This window comes from Maylandia zebra, linkage group LG16, assembly GCF_041146795.1.
Source record: "Maylandia zebra isolate NMK-2024a linkage group LG16, Mzebra_GT3a, whole genome shotgun sequence".
In the NCBI taxonomy this organism is placed as follows: domain Eukaryota; kingdom Metazoa; phylum Chordata; class Actinopteri; order Cichliformes; family Cichlidae; genus Maylandia; species Maylandia zebra.
This window is the reverse complement of record NC_135182.1, coordinates 22343988-22365603: the sequence shown is the minus strand read 5'-3', so window position 1 is coordinate 22365603 and position 21616 is coordinate 22343988. Positions and strand designations below refer to the sequence as shown.

The window sequence follows — 21616 nt, the reverse complement described above, 5'->3', positions numbered from 1 at the left end:
TTTTATGTTCAATTTAAATTCCTGCGTTTAATCTGTTGCATCGCTTCTTTAGTTAGACAGCGACATTAGAAAAGGGAGGAAATGTTTTATCGGCAAAGGATAGACTAATAAAATTGTCACCTTTATTTGTTAAAATATTAGAAATAATTGGAAATACACACCTGCACGCATGGCGACACTTTAGAACTCCTAAAATGTAAGTGGGTTAAATTGAATTTGGATAAATGAAATATGAGCTCAATAGAGTCGGAAAATCAAAGCTTAAAATTGTGAAGTCGTTAATATGCGCCTCTGTAAAGATTCATATTTTTGTCAAATTTAAAAATCCAAATCCAATTAAAATGGGCCCGCCTTTACGAATATTTCATCTTTTAATGCAACGACTTACTCCCTTAGCTTGAACTAAATATCTCATCGCATCCTGTCACGTTTTTTTTAAACAGGATGATAACAGAAATTATTATTATTGTGGTGTCCTTATAAAAAACGTTTGGGTTTTTTTGCGCAATCGAGCCTGAGCGCTGATCGCAACAGCTTCCACAAAACTGAGAATTCAGTGAAGAAGTTATGAGAAAATGCATCATTTCTCGTGTGCCTCGCTCTCTCTTGGGGATTGGAAAAGTCTGAATTTGAAGAATAAATTTCAGAGAAAGTGTTTAGCAAAGGATCGATTTAAAAGTTTTATTTGTAAACATTAAATATTTCTTTCTCTCTAAAGTTTTTTGAATTCGGCACCAAATGCGTCACAGAAGTTGTAAGTACACCATGATGCCAAAGATGTAGGCCTATATCACACACTCATGGACCTCTTCATATAAGATGGGATTTTTCAGTTCCAAAACGTGTTAAATTATAACTAGCTAGACGCTTATAAGACATAAAACATAGACAACGTGCTCAGCATGAAACTTGGATGGTTTGAAATCGTTTAAATTGCACCATGCTTAGTGTAGCTCTTGGCAATAGAAATAATAAATATATAGAAACGTTTATATTCAACAGCAACAATACTTACAGCACATACAAACAAGGAATGTCTGACAGTTTTACAAACACCATGGGTCCCTCATTTTCTATACAGATGAAATATTTTTCCACATATGCGTCATACATAAAAGGAGTGCCATAACTACGAATCAGTATCAAATCTAGCAGACTACATAGTGTCCGGTATATATTATATATAGACATCACCTCAGCAAGTGCCTATAAAAGAAAAAGGAAAAGGGGTGGGAGGGGGAAAAAAAGAAACTAAATCATGCGTTGTCTTTTCTGGATGCTTTTGGGATCCTGTCAGAAACACATAGGCACGAGTCAAAAGAGAAAAGAAAATTAAATATTTTCATTATAACAAACTTTTTACACATGTTATAAACCGATGCATTGGAGGCATCACATAATCTATCATAATATACAGTGTGTGTGCGTGGGTTTATATATTTCTATATAAATGGAATATATTACATCTGAGTATGCTGAATCAGTAGAGCCGAGGTTAAACAAACAGTAAATGATTGCAAGACCAAGTTAAATTTGATGACAGTTTGTCCACCGGAGAGCATTAACCAGTGATAATTCAGTTGTTTGGCACAAACAAAAGAGAGAAAAGGGGAAAAAAATCAAGGCCCGCACAGCCATTAGACTTTGTCTTTTTTTCCCTCGTGTTACTTTTTCACGAATTCATATTCATAATGTGGTTGTTCTGTTAGCATATGGAGCTTGCAAATATTCAGAAATAACAACTTTAAAAATCGGTCAAGTCTGACACAAATAGTCTTTTGGAAGTTCTTTGAGGTTCGCCATTGAGTCAGACTCAGAAAGGTAGGGTGTCGAGGAAAAGTTTGTCAATTATTGCTGGCGGAGGGACTAGGTCCTCTAGCTTTAGGTAAAAGATACGCTGCAGACCTTGGGTACAGAGTGTGCGCAGTTCTGGGAGCTTTCCTAAGAGTTTTGACAAGTAGTTGGGACGATTCAAGCCGCCGCCATTGAATGTCACTTGATCTTTGAGGCAGTTGACGATCTTGTTTTGGAGATCCTCGACTCTCTTGGGTTCCTTAAGTCCGTGTCGCTCTGAAAAATACAATTAACAAAGAAAAAACAGGCACGGATAAATAATCTATGATACGTCAACCCTCTCATTTTTCATAAGCGTTGTGAACCATCCAGTGTTCATAAATGCACCGTCGCCTTTACTCACCTGTTACCATGGCCAGTGCTGCGATGCAGGAAAAAGCTGAGATGTCTATATTCATACTCTGCAAGTTGGAAGAAAACTCCACGATGGCGTCTACCCACTCTCCAAATCCACGGACGCACTGTAGTCTGTGTAAAACCACTCCATTACAAAAAATAAGTTTTCCTTCCACTGGGTTGGACCTGCAGTTATTAACAAAATGTCATTAATTATGCTTGGTAATAAATGTGGATTCAAGAGCCTTCTAATTATTGGGCGGCTAATAAAGCCAAAAGCAATGAAGCTTGAAGGAGGGACTGATGATTATCTAAAGCCTAAATTGTTTTATTTAGTAATTACTCAGTCTCACCTGTATGCCAGCCGTAGGACAAAAAGTTCAAGGAAGGCGGATTCAAAGAGGAGATCTTGATCTTGCTTCGGTAGATCAGAAAAGCCAGGGATCTTCTCCGCCCAGCCTCGGATGATCTCCATGGAGCCCGTCAGGAGATCATAGAACTGCTGGATATGCTGAGTGTTGTCTCCAGTCATTTGGTAGTCAGGGTTAGCCTGGAACTGGAATTTAATTTAAACAGCGCCTTAATGAGGTCCTTTAAAATATATAATCCGTGAAATTGCAAATGCCCATTTCCAAGAAGGAGAGAAAGATTTTTTTTAACCGTTGAATTCATGTCTCCTTTTTATTAAGTTCTGCATCTCAGTGCAGCTCACTTAAAATGTGTCACATTAAAAGGCTGGCAAAGTTTGGAATTCAGCGATGTATTACAGAAAACTTTCAGGGTAATAAATTTAGTCCTAATGCAGGACTAAATTAAAGGGGTCGCCAGTCTCGTTTTATCTGCTTTCTCTGAATAATATTTAACTCTTTTTTTTTTTCAAATGTTCTGCGAGTGTGTGACTTTTTATTTCTGGGATTATTAGAGTCACTTACTCTGGAGTAGTCCAAAGCGGACATGGAGGGATTGGAGTCCACATGGGCCCTAACAAGTGCGCTTATGAGGCTGACCGGCGGCGAGGGAGGGGAAGGCTCTTGGGGACTTTTGGGTTTGGATGGTAGGCGTCCTCTTCGACCTTTTAGATTATCCGTTCGGACAACTGCAAAATATATAAAGATATGTGATTTAGATAAATCATCAATATACAAACTCCAGCTGGTGTGCGTAAATACCTATTAGTGGATAAATTCACAACCCAGTACTGCATTACGCACGTTTCCCAGTGTGTCAGATGAAAAATATTAACCACCGGGACAGAAATAATTGAATGCATAGCCCAAACGTACCTTCTCTCACCATTCCGACGACAAGGCACTTCTGGAAACGGCAGAACTGGCAACGGTTTCTTCGGCGTTTGTCAACAGGACAGTTTTTATTTGCTAAACACACGTATTTTGCATTTTTCTGTACGGTGCGCTGAAAAGAGAGAGAGAGAAAAAAAAAACACACAGTCAACTTTCGGGCCCATTTCCAAGGTTACACAATTCTGACGCACAACTTGAAGGGGAAATGCAAGGATGAAAACAATATAATATAATTCATATTTAATGTTTTGAATTGTGCTGTATGACCCGATAATAATAAGAGAAGCTCAGCAAATACGCATTAGTGGTGTTGGTTATTATTTCTTTTCATTCGATGTCACGTCTGTGTGGACAAGTATGACTGCCATGTGGTTCTTTTTTGTGTGCGCACTCACACTTGTATTAAAGTCGGGTTTAGTGTTATTGTGTTGCCTTTGATTTATTTGGTTTTTAAGTAACTGAGCAGCATTTAACACACTGCGCTGTGAATAATAATGACAGAATGTCTCGCTGACGTAAAAAACAGTAACACGCATTCATTGTCGCTGTCATTTCAGCCCACCTTGAAAAATCCTTTGCAACCCTCGCAGGTTCTCACTCCATAATGTTGGCAGGCTGCGTTGTCCCCACATACCGCACACAGACCTTCGTTTGACGGAGATCCTCGGGACGGGGGCGATGGCACTTGGCTGTCCATCAGCTGGTGCCCGTGGCTGAGCTGCAGCGAGTGAGGAAAGGCCAGGCCAGACTGTTTCCGTATAGCGCTGGGCACCGCAAAACTCTGGCCGTCCGGGCCGCGGTGTGCGCCCGGGTTGTCGTGGTTCATGGACACGTGCAGCGGCCCGTCGAACCGCATCTGACAGCTGGAAACAGGAGTACCGGGCGGGGACTGTTTGAAGGAGAAGAGCGAAAGCCTTGACACCGGATTCTTGCGCTGGTCTATCATATGAGACGTGGCCGCAACATAGTTCTGGTGGAAACTGTGGAGGGAGCCAGGGTCCTCCCACATGTGATTAGGCTGAACCTGGAAGTTTGGCGTACTTGGGGCGTGAGGCGAGGAGGGTTTGAAATACATAGGCCCAGAGTGAGCCATCATTTCCTCAGACTGGGGTGGCAGGTGGCTCTGCTGATGGTAACTGTGCATCTGAATGTCCTCCACTTTGATAGAGGACTGCTCTCCGGAGTGGGGCATCTGATAGAGACAGGGCGGTTTAACGTCGTAACTGGTGTTATAGTTGTCCATGAATGTACTGAAACTTGGTAGAGAAGTAGTAGCTGTGATCTCAGTGTTGGTCAAGTCCATGCTAAACTTAACAAATTCGGGTGTTAAGAAGTCGCAGCTGTATTCTCCTGCGGTGTGGTAGCTGTAGCTCTGGGAAGCTGGACTGGCTCCTTGAGGTGATGATCCATACTGAGCCTGAACGCAGGGCATGGCTGAAAACCAGACGGGTGCAAACAAATTAGAATTTTTCACATAAATGTTTAAACTGAGAGGGAAAGTTTTATATATCAATGTAAAATTATATGAAATGTCCACAGCAAAAACTACACTAATTTAAACAAGTGTGGGATTTCAGGTAAAAATAAAACTTTAACACATAAATGTTTCACATCCTACCTCAAGTCTTCTGACAGTTTTCCGGTGACACTTGAAATGGGTAATGTCAGGAGCTGTTGTGTGGGTGTCGGGATAGAAGAATGCGACTCTGTTCTGGTTCTTCCCCTAATAAAACACAAAGGTTTGGAGTTACTAGATTATACAATAAAACAATCTCTCTAAAAGGAGAGATCACACATTGGTTAAGCATAAGTCTATTTGTGCGCAAACCATACCCCGTTTCCAAACGTGCAGAGCATGTTACAACATTTTATTCAGTGTTCTAATGAATATGAACAACATGCTATAGAAACCAAACCACAAGTATTTCTTTTCTTTTGTTAATAAGATGCTGGTTCGACGTGAACAGACCAACTTTGCGCACTTGACACTAGTAAAAACTTGTCTAAAAAGCAGAAAGCTGAAATGTGGCATTAAATGACAGTCACATCTGAATAGTCTCAGTCAAACTTAATTGCGTGTAATTTCAATTTAAGGATAGAAAAAAGACTTAGATTAAAAAAAAGATTTCAATGCCTCGGAGAAGCCGGACAGGACGAGCGAATTCGGAGATTATGTTGCAAGAAAAGAATGAATGAATCTTACCTCTTTCACATCAGGATCGTGACTTTCTGTCCATGCGATAAGCATGTAGGTGGTATTCATCAATTTTAGTAAAAGCTCCAAATCACGAGCGTAGGTACAAGCAATGCCAAGCAGGGAAGTGAGTCCGCGCACCAACAGCGACACGAGCTTCGACTATCCAGTCTGGCCAATGTGGCTTTGTTTATGTGAGCTCTAGATACCCTGGCCCACGTGTTTCAGTGCGCAACGTCATCGGCGTCGACATCGACGCGGACCAATCTCCTCGGGAGCTTTCTCAAGCCCCAATTTTTCTGGTGAGTATGTTTGTCTTGTGGTATGTGTTCTGTGTTGCTTCCCACATGGACATTAGCAGAGATGTAGTGGAGGATAAACCCACCTAAACTCAGTTCAGACACCTTGGTGTTTGCACAGGCCTTACGTCATGCTTGTTTTAAGCTGACACGAGTCTATGTGATATGATTTCGATGTATTTGCCACAAATCTCTAAAGTAAATGATGCACGTTTCCGATGGACTGGTGCTGTCACTGTTGTTTTCCTCACTGTTCTGGCATGCGGGAATAGTATTTACAATCGGGGAAAGTTCATTTACTACCATGCACTACTCCAAAAGAAATGAAGGTACACTCCAAGGTTGCAGCAGGCCAATATGTAGCCAAGTGTGCGGTGTATTTTTGTGGCATTAAAACAAACGTACACACACCCCTAAGTGGAAACACGTCTCCTTACTAGCACTGAGTTTATGCATGGCCTGGTTGTCGGTATTTGAATGTGAAATTAAGATGAGTGTACACCGGGACACATATAAGGCACAGTTATGTCACAACGTCACAATGCTAGACTCACTGTAGTTGTATGAAATAGCCCTAATGAAGCAGGGGTCAATATTATTCTTTGTTATCTTCTGACAGGATTTCTGTAGGCTATTTCAATTGTGTTCCAAATTTAGACCTCAGATGGGGTGGGGTCTGCGAGGTGGGCTGCCTATTCATAGCGCTGGTAGCGCGCGTGTGTGTGCGCGCGCGCGAGAGAGCGCTTCTGTAGGAGGAAGGGGGGATAATTAGCGGGCCTGTAGCCAGTTGTCATGGGGGACCCAAAACAGGGAAACGTGATAGCAGCGCGCAGAATAAGAGTGACGCAGAAAACGCTCAAGTTGACGCGGTCGCCAAAATAATCTGCTGGCCTTATTGTTCTGCAGCGATGGAATAACTGATCTTCGCCTAATCTTACACCAACACCTTGTAGCCAGTCGAGTTGGCCTAAATCTTTCTAGATGTACGCAGGCTTGGGAACCAGGCCCAAGAGAGCGAGCAGAAAGTGCATTCGCAGAGATGTGGCTCCACGCGCTACAGCAGGATCTCGCCGCATGCAGCATCATATGTTATTGCTGTTGGACTGCTGCTTTATTACATGAACCACAGAACAACCATCAGTCTTGAAGCTGTTTTATGTACTGCCCCGTACTCACAGCACACACAATAAGAGTGCGCAAGAAGAGGGGTGGGGGAAAGAAAACTGTATATCATGGTTACACTCACCTCTAGAGGACACTATTGTTCGCCAGCCATACATCACAAAGCTGCTGTTTCTTACAATTAACCTTTTAATTAACCTAACCCCATTAAGACTGTGTGGTCACGCCCAGTCGTTTTCAGGTGGACTATAAGACGGGATTTGTAAATTACAGTTTACCCACACTGAACTGTGGATATCCGGAAGTAAAATATTGTTCGACTTGCATAGATTATGGCGCTTTTCACATTGTACTGACCCAGTCTTGTGTCATCATGATTTCGGCTCATTAAACAACAGTTATCCTACAGCCATGTAAATATATTTACATAAAGTGGAATATGTGACCAACCTCCACAAAAAACACAAAAACTATTTTGACTTAAAACGCTGATGACAGGACGCCGCTTGGTTTTTATTGACTGGTAACAATTTTCCATTTAAAATTAAGCTCGGTTAGCGTTTAATTGGCCGTTTTACCGAAGAGTAATTAACTTCCTATTTATGTGCACAGTTAATTGGCAGTCTGATGTGAATCTAACGGGTTAGTTGTAATCATACGGAAGATTATATGTTTAGGTTTGTTTGTAGAAATGCCAGAATGTGTAGCTTTGACTCTCTCTCTCTCTCTCTTTTATCACCGTGGGAGCCCCCATTATTAATTTCTCCCCGGGTGCAATCGACAACTCTGTGGGAAATGCGTTTTATTAGTAGAAGAGACACTCTCGTCATCTCAAGGTCAAAGGATACCATATGAGTCTCAGTTACAGTGAGACCAGAGTCTGCCAGCTCCCCGGGGATTCGACCCTGAGTGCGAGGAGGGATGCGAACAGTGAGCCCCACTTGATTCGCTGGTCTCCATCATGAGTGTGGTTGTTATTAGCAACAGGCCCAGCGCAAAGAAACTTCTGAGTCAATTTTTTTGTTTTAATTCCTTTTGACAAGTCGGTTCAAATTAACGTCTTTACCTCCAGCAAGTATTCTTCACTATTTTTTTTGGGCGATTTGATATAGTCTATTCCTTTTCCCCTTCTCTGGAGATGTAATGTTCACATATAGTAGATGGATTTCAGGTATGGACCAAACTGACCATGTGGTGCAGTCTTCTCAGATACTGTGCAGCTCCATTTGACACATTTTAAGAGCTTTATTAACAACATTTGCATTTCAGTATAATACATTACAGCTTTGCTGCTGTGATTGGTTAATAAAGAGGATTAAAAAAAGTGGTCATTTTCAGTAGTGAAATATGTGTTCAGATACCTGCAAAAGAAGTACATGGCATTTTAGCACAATGAAAAGTACAGGCTACTCTTCTACAAGTGTTTAACAAGTGAAGCATTTATGTGAAGCGGAAGGAAACAAAGTGCATTTACTAAAGTACTGTAGTAAAATTCTGACTTACATGCATACTTATTTCTTACTGCCAGCTGCAGTGGAGAACACTGTACTGTTTTACTGCACAACATTTACAGGTCAGCTATAATAAAAGATTTAACAGAAGAAGATTTTTCATGCAAAACAAGGTCAGCTCTCAAATACGATTATGTGTTCTAATTTAAGCAGCAAAATAAAATATAGGGACAATAGGTACAATTATCATCAATATCAGCAGTTTTGTTCAATAATTTCTTGGTCATGGAATAACTTAATTGGACTGAACATTTTTTTTTACCTTTTTTGTGCTCTTTTTACTTAAGAATCAACACTTCCTGAGCTGTTTGTAACATGCAAATGACACTTTTGTTGTAGATGGTTATTGCTTTGGCATAAGTCGTCCCACATTTACCATTTAACAAGATGAATTTCTTTTGCTTCTTAGCAATCATATTAGATATGACATATGTTTGTTTATGAAATAACCTACAGAATAACAACACCGTTTCCCTCTAACACTATGCAGCATGTGAAGTTGCAGAAAATTGTGAAAACTCCATGAAACACCACTTTCTCATTATTGTATTGAGCACATAAGCTACTCAAATTAAGAATAAGTGGGAACTGAGAAAGAGGCTTCCACTTCTTAAAGAACTAATCGTCGCTCCATCTTTAAATTGCATTGTCTTTTTTTGTGAAATTGGATTTAAATTAGAAAAGAAGTTGCGCCGTTCTCCTTAAACTGCAGCCTAGATAGTTTGCAAAATCTCCCGGTCGCTTCTACAAACCTCATTTCATCTCAAAGCACTGGCAGGTATCAAACTTTCTGAGAATTGAACAGCCAGACCCTGAAGGCATCCCTTTGCTCAGTGTCTTCTTTCCATTTCTAGATTCCCACTTTACAAGCTTAAATGTCTACTTAATATGCTTTAATGCCTGCTCTTTAGAGCCAGGGTGCACTTCATCACTTTTATACACCTTTATATAACACACTGTTAACTAGCAATGCCTTATGGAACAGCTTGTCTTGCAGCTGGAAGGCTCCTCCATGGCATGATGGAGGTACCTGTTCACCATTCACAATGAGACAGTGAAATGGGAATAGAAGCCTCTGCATACTGCTGCTGTCTATATCAGTCAACGATGAATATTCATGAATCACAGTGTCATGACATGCTCTGTAATTGGCAGCAACATTAGTAATGACACTGCTGGTATCAATTCCCTGCATATTCATGTGGTGGGGCAATATTTCCTCGTGGTGCTGGGTTTTTTTTCTTTTTTTTCAATCCTCCTGAAAGTGAAAATGTATTCCGAAGCTGCAGGTGTCCCTGGTTTCACAATCAATTGCTGGCTGGATTGTGCCCCAGTGAAAATCAGACAAACCATTAGTTTCTTTGTCAGTTTCTTTGATTATTAATATATCTGAATTATGAAAGGTTGAGAGGACGCTAAATATTGTAAAGTGAATTTCTTTCTAATAGTTATGAATGTGGACCTTAAAGACTCCTATATACCATGTCAGTGCCACTGGCTATTGGACTTTTAAAAGATCATTGATATAAAGCGTTGATTACTCTTGCCTTAAAAGTAACAAACCCAGATCATTTATTTTTGTAGATCACTAATAAGCATATGCGCTCTGCTTCAAACAATTTTTTATTCCATCCGATCCGTTTGAGGTTTGATTAGATTTTACTGTTTTCACAGGCACGCTCCTCCGATAGGCCAGACAGTGCGGCAGATTTCTTTGTGTACTGGAATTTGCTGCGATTCCATTTCGGCCCCACCAAAGTGTCCTAGAATGGATAATGAGGGAATTGGATAAAGCTTTGCATAAGCTGGAAGGCTTTCCCCTCTAAGTAGCTGGAGGAGAGGATTTTTCCTCTCATGGGTTCAGTTTGCCATGAACCGTCCAAACTGTGTTGTGAGGAGGCAGACCTGTTTCTCCACAAACAGGAAAGGCTGCATTAGTCATGTATCGAGTGATAAAGAAGTATTCAGATCGCTGTGGAAGAAAAAGTAAAAGTACCATTATCAGTTAACAAGTACAATGTATATTTTTAGTCTTACTACTAAGCGAATGTATCTCTGTATATGAGTCTCTCTGCATTTCTCCATGACTGTTCATCACATTTGGTGGATGTATTCCTGAGGAACAAAAGAAATGCGGTGTTGAGCTTGAAGATTTTTTAGTTCAGTGTGCACGAAGCATTTAGCATTTAAATCTCATAACCGCGCACTCTACCTCTTTAAATTGCCTGAGTCTCAGCACAACATCTCAGATACATGCACAACATGTGGGGAAACACTGAAAATGTGGCATCGTATCATCAAACCACTCACCGCTGCACTGTGTAAGTTTGTGACCACTTTAGTGTGTCATTATTAACTATCAGCTATAGTTTTTCTTTTAAATTATATTTTGTTTGTTTTTCAAAGTGAACACAGTTATGTATTGAACAAGCACTTATGAGTAACAAAAAAGTAGCAAGCTAAGTTTCTATATACAGATAATTGAGACATCTATTTTTCACCAAGAAGACAACCCCACTGTGGGTTAAATACCTGGGACTCATTTGAGAACAGAGGAAGACTCTGATTTCATAAATAAGTCCAGTTGGTTTCTTTTTGAGCACATAAATTATTATAACCTGGATGATGGAAAACCTGCAAAGACATTCAGATGCTGTTTTTTTTTTTTATGTCAAATATTTGGGAACTAACTATCCACCCATCTACCTGTCCAGTTCAGGGGCTCTGGAGCCTATACTAACTGTCATAGGGAAAAAGGTGAGACAGACCCCAGGAGAGATTTCCAGTATATTGAAGAGCTAACACTAACTATGTATTATATTTTACAAGTTTATGGAGTGTTTTATGTACAGGTAATAAGAAACTATGACTGTAAAGTCTGCATAGTGGAATAAAAATATCATTTCTCCTGTTAAAGCAGGCACATTTCTTTTTAAATACAGTAATTGTGTAAATGTACTTAATTACTTTCTACCATTGCACATTTCTTTTATTAAGACTTTGGAGTTTGTGCAACCTAAGAAAAGTTCCAATCCATAAATTCCATGTGCAATTTACCTACCACACAACGCCTGCAGTATGCAGTTTGTTTAAGCAATGGATTGCTTAGGCCACTGTACACCGCAAAGCTCGTTGCTGATTTTTCTTCTTTTTTTTCTGTTGCTCACCAACTGAGCTGTATCTGGGCATTACAGGAGGAGGTAGCAGTAATGGGAACCGCTGTCAGTGCAAGGAGGCGGCTTGTTTTCATTTTATGGCCCTACTGCACTGACAGAATAGAGAAAAAAAAACATGTGAGATTCAGTGTTGCAAAGCAATGAGTAGTGTTGTTAACAAAGTCTTATTAGTATAAAAAGGATGCTTCAGATTGCGTTTGTTGAATAAAATTTCAACGTGGATTTAAAGACGGTACTTGTAACTTAATTTCACTCGGTGTTGCACAGACCTTAAACGTGTTCATTAACAACAAGTGACTAAGCAAAAGTTAGTTTCCATTCTGTTCACTATTACCTGCTGCATATTATTTCTAACAAATGGTTGATGGTGCCTCCATAATGTGGACGTGTCTCACAGTTGCAGTGAACTTGAGAGCGAATGCCATTTGTCTTCTTCTGCTTTGCTTATTTTAGATAATCCAGCTCTATCATCATCATCATCATCATCATCAGTCTTGCAATTAGTCAAGTTTGCTTGTCTCAGCGTTGTCCGTCTGCTCGCCACATGCAGATTCTGTGATTAATCTCGAAAGACACTATTTTGAAATGTTATTGGGAGTGGAATATAAATAAGCATGTGATGTATTGTTTTTTATTGTTTGATGGTGTCTGACAGCTTTGTCACAGAAAATACATGGCTTCTTTTTCCTAAATCCATCACAAGGAATATAAAGACATATGCATAATAATGAAACACATTTATTAATGTGTACTGTCCCCTGGAGTCATATGACAATGAAATGGATGGCTGGATTTCTTTTGCATGGATGCTATAGGCCTGAGTGTTGCATGTGAAGGTGGCTGAACAGGTAAAAGGGGGACTGAACAGATAGAAGAAGAACCCCATCGAGAGGACTCAGGGGAATCAGAGGGATGAGATAAAATCCAACAAGTGATTGTTTAAGGGGTCCTAACTGCTCATTACAACCTCATAGTCAGATTGATTTACCCTTTTTTAAAATTCTGAATGTATTTGCATAAGTTTCTGTATGCCATAAAAAGTGCTGCTATATACTTTTACATTTTTTTCTTATTGTAAGAAAAAGCTTTAAAAATCCTTTAAATATCTTTACAATCATTGATCTGACTGCAATTCTAGTGTTACAATAAACCAGCCTAAAAAATGCATAAAAGCAGGATTACCCCTAATAATAATAATAATCTCTATCACAAGTCTGCCTTGAAATAGGTGTGCTATATGTTTATGCAAAGCCTGGAAAGGCTCATAGCCGTATTAAAAACACATCAACAGGTCAAACCGTTCATTTGGGTGACATATACATTTGGACACTGGGGATAATTTTAAATTAAACCCATGCACACCATCCTGCCCCTGTAAGTAAATTTTAAGAGACAGTATTGAGGTGTAAACAGCACAGGTGTGTTTGTTTTTAAATCTGGGATTTATTGACACTGAGAAAAAAAACAGGAAAATCCCACCTTATCCTGGTTCCCAATATTTTCTGGTCCAACTTCTTTAGTAAAAAAAAGAAAAAAAAATCCAATTTTCCCTCGTGTACAGGGATCTGTATCGGGGTTTTACAGGCAAAAGTAATAAAAACAAATAAATCCCAGTTTTTTCTTACAGTACCAGCACAATATTTTCTGTGAGGAGCTTTCCGAAAGGATTTTTCATGGCAGAGTCTTGTTCAGCCTCTGTTTGCAACTGCAAATGGGTATTCTCCATCCTGATGTTGCATAACCTCCTTGCCATTGTGGTGGAGCTGCTTTCCAAGCTGCCTCTCTGGGGCTTCCTCTGTAAGATGCTTCACATGTCTGCTAGAAAGTGTAGAGCAGCAGTACGTTTGAACTGGAAGGATTTCTCCCCTTCACATGTCTACGGGCTTTAGTCCAGTCACCAAAAAAAGAAATGAAAACTCTTTTGTTCTCTTCCAGTAAGGGCGTGCATCCTCATGTGGTTACCATTACATACCAAATCAATTATCTATGCTGCTGGTGAGAGGCTTCTTAAATATGTTTTGCCCCTTTATTTGCCCTGGTTGTCTATTGGCAGTGAAGAGGGGGGTTTCAAACCCTTTCTTCTAATCCTCAGTTATTCTTCCTTTCTTCTTTTCAAAACTGGGATTTATCGACCATCTGGGACAGCAAAGAAGCTTCTAATGGGCAAAGCAAAGAGCGATTTCACTGTTAAAAATGCTATGAAAGTCATATGACTTCCTTCGGTGTTTAAAAACATGCATATGTTCTCTAGGTTTCTTTTTTTTTTTTTTTTTTTTAAAGTTTTGTTCTTTTTAAATGTGGTCTCAGAATATGCGGTTGCTCTTTGTGCCTCATGCTGTCATAGTGGTAGAAATGATTGTTGTTTTTAACCAATGGAATATGTATGGCCCCACAATATTGTTCTCGTCATGAATATTACAGTGGAAAGTTGTGCATATGCGAATAGCATCTTGATCCATTCTAAAGATTTGGGACAGTAAGTATCCAAATGTTGATGTGTTTCCTTGGCTCCCATTGTCAGATCTCAAAACTGCCCCTGTGCAGGGAGACGATTTCTCATCAGGCACTAGCAGCCGGAGCACCAAGCTCATTCACGGAGGAGTCCGATATCTACAGAAAGCCATCATGAAATTGGATTACAAACAGGTAAATGCTTCATTTTTTCTCCGCAGCTGACACTTATCCGCAGAATTCCTGGTCCCTCTGGTCATATTGCTTTATTTACCCCCCTATGTTCATTTTTCATTCACGGGAAGCAGTGACATGTTTGCCTTGAATGACTGCCTGCCTGGAATTTTCTGAAGTTGTTTTAAAGGATTCTTACAACTTAGCAGACCTCTGTTGCTATCACACTGTAAATTAATTCGGGAAATTATCTCTCAGTAATAGGTGAAACAAGGCTTATGTACCCTCTTTTGCTATAAGTTGTTTAAGACGAGTCACCCAGGTTCAAAGTAAAATGTCACAATTTTCTGTTACGTTTCAGTCTTTGCGATATCTCATTATTCTAAGCCTGTGTTTTCTTTAGGAGCCTTATTTTGTTATCTGTATGAACATATGAGGATGCTGGAGGTGAGCAGCAGAAGAGACCAATTAGTGTGATTGGAGGAAACACAGCGGCCTAGTCAGCAGCTCAACAGTAAAATGCAGCCTGTGCTACACAGGGCAAATTAAAGCAACGGTATTTGGGAGCCGGTAGCTTGAACCTTCAGCTTGTATATTTACCCTTAAAACATATGATCTTATCCAGTTTTTCCAAAAAGACTGTGCACCAAAAAAGGTGATATTATTTTGTTAAAGGAATAACTTTTCTGATAACAGTGAACTGCCATAAATCACTGATGTCATCAGATGAAATACTTGCCCATGTGTTGTTTCATCTACTTCTTCCAAATAAATTACATTAAATTAAGGTTATGATTAAAATTTGATGAAACTATTCAATTAATTAATTTTTAAGCAAACATGATCAAGACTGATCAAAACAAAGACGGTAAACCTTTCCCTCAATAAAGCCGTGGAGTCGAAAAGATGTAGAAGTTCGGCCGATTGGAAGAAAACTTTATAGTCACCTTTGGGTTTGAAGGCTCATTGAAGTGTAAGGTAAAGGAAGAGTAGACCATGGCATCTCTGCTCCATCTCGCCTTTGCTCTCTCTCAGACTTGGTTGAACTCAGAGGCCTTGATTTGATTGGTGCAGCCTTGAATCATAAGCTTTAATTGCACCTGACATTTAAAGCTTCTCTCTGGTATTTAAAGCAGTGTACAGGTGTGGTTCATTACTGAGAGGGGGATAGGAGATTTTCTGATTTCTCTTTCATTGCCGGGCCGTGGCACCTTCTTAACTCATCATGCTGCCTGTCACCATCGCCGAACACCTCCCTCGTTTGCACAAAGCCATACCTAGCCCAACTAACATCAGTCAAAGAGTTCAAGACTATGATAAAATGAAGTCTTTTTTTAGTGCTGTCCTAGAGGAAAATGCAGACAGAGGGGATAAAAGAATGTGACTATGTAGTAACAAGTCATCCTCGGCACATATCAGCCATGGAAATGCTTTATTTTTTCCACTAATGCTGCAAGGTGCTGATTCTCTTAATCCACCAGACTCAAGACAGACAAGCTGTGGGAGCCACTGTTTATTGCTCAAAGCCTCTAATCATGAAATCTTTCTTTGAGCAGTATATAGTGTGCTGTGCACATTACTATGCACTGTTAAAGTGTATGCATCACTTTCACTTGTAATGTTAAAAATTATAGCACTTATCACAGCTGGAGATGCTGATAGCAGCAATCTGACTGCAAATTGTAGAACCCTAAGTCTGTCCTGTTTTATGTGCTTTAAAAAGTTATTTTTTTCTTGTCTTATGAGAAAAACAAGTTTGTAGAAAACACATTTAAGAATTCAACTTTGATAACAACTGATTTTCTGTATTAGCAGTAAAAAAAAAAAAATTATTTTACACATATATACATGGTGCTAAATTTTATGTTGTGCAGTAACATTCATTTTAAGTAGTGCAGCATACAGCGGATGTTTTTATTCGTTTGTGTGTAATATAGTTAAATATATTGTGTTTTACACAGCTGTGTAATTGCTGTCTATGTGAGCGTAAACAAATTAGAAACAACATTTTTAAAAAAACAAACCAAAAAAAAAGCAGAAAATAGCCAGTAGCCATCGCGTTCCTACCAGTCCCAGGATCCATCTATCTCCGGGCTATATGTGCCTGGTGTTGGCATCAGAAAAACAAAGCATATGTTGATTGTTAGCCAGGGTGTACATAGCATGTCCCATTCACTCAAGGTCTCCCTTGTAGCTTCAAACTCCCAACTTTGTTTCTCTAGGCTATCTGTCAGACTTCATTTAGCATTTGAGGATATGTGGATTCCCATGTACTGCAAAAAGGCAACATACTTCTGAGGGAATATGGCCACTATCTGAGCAGTGATCTGTCAACCTTATTCATTTAGCAGAAGTAAGTAGGAGAGGGGGGTATTTTACATGAGCTATTTATATTTGTTCAGTTTTATACCAGTGTGTTTTTCTTCTTTTACCTCTAGAAAGCAGAGAATCTGAAATGCATCAGAGTATTTACTTAATAACTGTTTATAATAATTGTTATGTTAATACGATTTAATTTAGCCATAGTGTTTATCATAGAGACTCTTTTTCTTTGATCACAAACATTACACCATTTACATGTATTTAATTTTTCCTCGAGCTGTCTTTTCCACCTCTTTTCCCATAAACAACTGGGTACATTATGGCAGTGACATTTTCTGTCCTGACCTTCTTCAATGGGGATTGGGTTTTGACTGCTTGGGTTCATCTCCCCGGGATTTTTCAAGCCATCATTGCCAGATAGTTTCAACAAATAGACATTCCTTACCCTAAGAAAATGTTGTATTGGCAAAAATATAATTTAGTACGAAATGATTTTTTTTTTACTTCATACACATAAATCACATGGACAAGGGATCGTAAACTCTAACCATTCAGCAGCAAGAGTTTTTCAAATATTTAAAAGCGGCGCTTCACCTTTGCTTTTTTCATAAAAATCCGACTAGTCAACAGCAGCACGAGTATTTAAAATATTATATTACCGTGCCTAATAATTTTCACATTTCTGGTGTGTGTTGAAACTTTTTTTCTCCCATATTACGGAAATATTTTTCTCTTGTTGTCTGCTCAACTCTGCCCTTCTTCTTTCTGCTAAAGGAGTAATTGACAAAAGAATCTGGGATAATAACTCTATCTCCTGCTGTACCTGTAACAATTTAATTGGACAAGTCAGCCCAGCCAAGCATCTCTGGCTCTATGACTGGAAGACATGAAATTCATTGTCATTATTGTCCCTGTCATTTTGCAGCATTTTGTCCAGCCGCAGAGTTCCTCTCACTCCACTGAGTTTTGTACCTCCAGGAGGCTGGAACGACTGGTGGTGTGAGCCGAGCGGAAGTAGGGGCACGATGGGAGGGAGGGAACAAGAAAGAGGGCGGGGGTGGGCTCCTGTCCTCCAGGGAGCTTTGATGCTCATTTAGCTCTCCTCTGTCGTTCGGCCATTTGGGCTTTTAATTGCTGATGATAATAATTATCATCATCATTATTGTTATCATCTTCACTGTGCCGGGTTATCATACCCATGCTATGCCGCTCATTCATAAATCCTGGTTCCGTGATCTTACTAATCCTTGAATTCCTGACATTTAGTGTAGTATTAATTCTCCTGTTTCTTTACCCAGTGCCAATCTGTGACAGGCCCCACAACAGAGAGCTGTGAATCACGGGTTCAAAGGTCACTACAAGGCTCAGCAATCATCGAGGATCAGACGCTGCCTACCGGTGCCAAACCTCTCTCAAGTCTTAGCCGCTTGTGTGTGTGCATGCGTGTGCATGCGTGTGCTCATACACCACCAGTGGCATAAGTTTGCTAACCACATACTATAATGGTCACATTCACCCTACAGAGATGAAGAAGTGGATTCTATGGTCTTCCTAATACATCATGGCAGGGTGCATACTCTTGTATGTAATTCATTCTAAAATGTGGCCTTTAAATCTGTTGTTGTTGGGTCTTTTTTTTCTTTTTTCTTTTTTTTACTTTTTCCCTTCATTTTATTTATTTATTTTCCGTAGTGAGGGAATGGCTTCCAGCATGCTGTAGCATTAAGCAGAGCCCACCAGCTAGCTAGCCTCAAGTCGCTCAAACGTAAAATAAATCAGGGCACAAAGGACCCTGCTCATTCCTGCAAAGTAGCAACATTTTCCCTGGCCAACAATGAGGACTTGAACTTCCTTGGCAATAACAAATAGAAAGAAAGTCACCCGAGACACCAACATTAAAAGTGATTAATCATCTCTATTCTCTCTTTACTTTTGAACCAAGGGATTGTCCAGCAATAAATCTTCAAAGATGTACATAAGAATCACTTCCTAATGAAACTGGGCTTTGTTCATTTGTCACCTTTTAGACCCTTTCATTTAAATTACAAAACTTGTGACCTTGTGACTCTGAATATAGATCTCTGGTATTTTAGAGCGGAAGAGGGATTAATCCATAAATCTTGATACTTGATTTCTCTCTTCATTAAAAGGATTCTGCCAACGGATCTTCTTCTAGAAAGGAAGATCAGCCGCTGTCAAGATTTGTTTACCGTCATATTGACATATTGAAAAATGTGATTATTAGGAGGAGACGTGACCGTTTTCACTGATCACTGCTCTCTTTTAAAATGAAGCCTGCTGAAGTTGTGCACACAAAACTATTAAAGTAATCTTAATGAAATGTTCAAAAGACAGGAATAACTATTATGTACTACACAAGAGGCACACTCTCAAACAACCATTTTTTTTTGCTCCTCAGCACTCTTTGTATATTCAAGGCATCAGTGCATCTATTCCTTGCATTCCCTTCCTTTTCCCGAGGAGCGGTTACCCTTCCCAGCGTAGGAGAGGAGAGGGGAGGGGCTGCCGGGGCCCCACACTCAGGCCAAAGGGCCACTGTGGCTTTAAGTGTGCTCCTTGTGTGGCCAGAGCAGCAATCGCACTGATGCAAAGTGACAGGGACAGATGTGACATATCGGTTCCGACACACTTCCATACCACCAGTCACAGGCTTGGGGTGACTCACATCCCCCTGCTCTGGTCCTGTCCCCCCGCTGCAGGACAACACAACGATGCTCGAATGAACCTCGCCATCGCCCTCACTGCTGCCAGGTATGGGGCTGCCATAGCCAATTACACTGAAGTGGTGCACCTACTGGAGAGGGCAGACCCTCAGACGGGGAAGGAGAGGGTCTGCGGAGCGCACTGCAGGGATGTGATCACAGGTAAATCCAACAAAAGCCGCTTCCTTCCTTCCTGCCTCACTCTATTCCCACTCTCTCTAGCCCTCACAACAGGGTTCCTCCCAGCGCCTCTTACTCAGTGCTAGTTTGCACATAGTCATTGCACATCTAATGCAGGGGCTTTTAATATTTTATAAGCGTTTTATGGTGTAGAGGACTGCTTCAGATCTTGTAGGGAGGAACATAAGACAGAATTAGCGTACTCCAAATGGCCTTACTTACCTTTTAAATGTCATGCATAGAGCTGGCTTTGGAAGAATAAAGCAGTTAAGGGTAAAAGATGGTATTCTGAAACATTTCATGAATAACCAAGATTTGAGGATCTCAACACATGACCACCCCCTGATGTTTTAAAAGATGGAAGTGTGCTCTTGGAGGAGATGTCTCACTTTAATAATGTGAGAGGAGGGCCTCACATAGGGAGGGCTCAGACTGAAAGGATAATAAAAACAGTTTTGTCATCAGTTCTTTTTTCTTTGTCTTTTATTTTTTCTTCTTTTTTTTCTCGCTCACAGAGATATGAATTTCTGGCTTGTGAACGCAGTCATTCCTGGTCTTTTCTTCGCTTCTCTTAGCAGTGGCAGCATCACGCATCAAATTTTTAAAGGTAGTTTGTCATTCAGCTTGTTGCCAAAACAGATCATTTGCTATCCTCGTGGTATCTTTTGATATGCATCCCATTATATACTGTAGCTCGTCAACATCAAGCATCACATTAACAAACATTTCCCTTCCACAATTTCAAAAGACCCTCAGTCACTGCCACTGAGCTACTCTGTGACACAAAGAGGCAAGAGGGAAATTAGGTATGTCTGTTTCCTATTAATTACAATCCTGGGAAGTCTCCCATGGACACACTCGAGCCACTCTATTACGGAGAGAGGGGGGCGTTCGCTGATAAATTAATAATCCGGCTTGTCACCAGCCACAGATGAATAGCCCCTGGTGATTGATGCTGTTTTCTTTCATAGGGCAGGAATTTGATGTCAGAGCCAAATGTGTTATCAATGCCACGGGACCTTTTACGGACGCGCTGTGGAAAATGGATGATCAGAAGAACCCCGACATCTGTCAGCCCAGTGCCGGGGTGCACATCGTCATCCCGGCTATTACAGGTAACTAACGGTGGACCCCTACGTCTCTGTCACTATCCTCCTGTATCACCTGCTCCTCAGCACTGCCGTCTCATCAGTTCATTAGTTAGCTGCAGTAGAAACTCCTCAGCCTCTGGCCACAACAGCCAGGCTCTGTCTGGCTGCTCTGCCTGTATGTCTAGCTCAGAGAAGGTGTTTAGTCCAAATGGGAACTTCAGCTCGGGAGTGTCACAGCTTCATGTAATCACTGTGTTAACTGCAAGAGAAGACTTACATTTCTCTTCAAACATCATCTATTCTTGCTGAGATTGCATCTCAATTTTTGATTGGATTCCTTTCTCTTTTGGGTCGGACTGAGATTCCTGCTTTCTTGTTGATGCATGTTATTTGTGTTGGTAAGGAATGAAGGCTACTCCTGTGACACAGCCTTCCCCCTCAGCTATTCCTGTGTTAAATTGAGTCAGTGTGCATGTGTTTTAAACAGGGCAATATGTGTACCCTGCGTTGAGGCTACGGGAGCAGCGACTGGAATTGAAACCAGCTGAATTAATCTCCTGGAAACAGCACTGACAGGAGCCTGATTATGGGGTGTCCCTTCAACCAGCCCGGCCCGCTTGTGCCCTCCCCTCTCCAGCAGACCAAAGGTTAATGCAGTCTCCTTGTTTGTTCCCCTCCCTAGCCGCTCGCCCTCTCATGCACACAACACTCATGCACCTCCAGACTTGACAGCATAAAACTCCAAGACGCCGTCGCATCATCTTCTATCTGACCTGGGGAGCGGATGCCCAAACACACCATCGCATAGCAAGTCATCTCTGGAGAGGATATCAGTGTCTGAATTACATCCTCAACTAACTCGGCAACCACAGCCAGGAAATG

General features: G+C 40.6%; 3 protein-coding genes across 11 annotated transcripts in view; 2 read left to right on the top strand and 1 right to left on the bottom strand.

Moving 5' to 3' along the window:
- Positions 1–18268, top strand: part of LOC143412997 (uncharacterized) — a 106692-nt gene extending 88424 nt beyond the window's left edge. For all 9 annotated transcript variants that reach the window (XM_076875067.1, XM_076875062.1, XM_076875068.1 and 6 more), the window contains 2 exons: positions 14315–14439; positions 18039–18268. In XM_076875067.1, coding sequence (XP_076731182.1) covers positions 14315–14439; positions 18039–18221 — 308 coding nt within the window. In that variant the 3' untranslated portion in view covers positions 18222–18268. The remainder of the gene's footprint in view (positions 1–14314; positions 14440–18038) is intronic.
- Positions 668–5862, bottom strand: nr4a2a (nuclear receptor subfamily 4, group A, member 2a). The gene is made up of 8 exons (XM_004555409.5): positions 5695–5862; positions 5110–5214; positions 4054–4925; positions 3474–3603; positions 3123–3286; positions 2544–2746; positions 2198–2376; positions 668–2070 (listed from the first exon to the last, which is right to left on the bottom strand). Exons 3-8 carry the CDS (start codon positions 4921–4923, stop codon positions 1814–1816), a joined length of 1803 nt encoding a protein of 600 aa, XP_004555466.1. The 5' UTR covers positions 4924–4925; positions 5110–5214; positions 5695–5862; the 3' UTR covers positions 668–1813.
- Positions 18269–19337: 1069 nt separating the features above from the next.
- Positions 19338–21593, top strand: LOC143412894 (glycerol-3-phosphate dehydrogenase, mitochondrial-like). Its single transcript, XM_076874684.1, has 3 exons — positions 19338–19625; positions 20615–20758; positions 21417–21593. Exons 1-3 carry the CDS (start codon positions 19346–19348, stop codon positions 21461–21463), a joined length of 471 nt encoding a protein of 156 aa, XP_076730799.1. The 5' UTR covers positions 19338–19345; the 3' UTR covers positions 21464–21593.
- Positions 21594–21616: the final 23 nt, after the last annotated feature.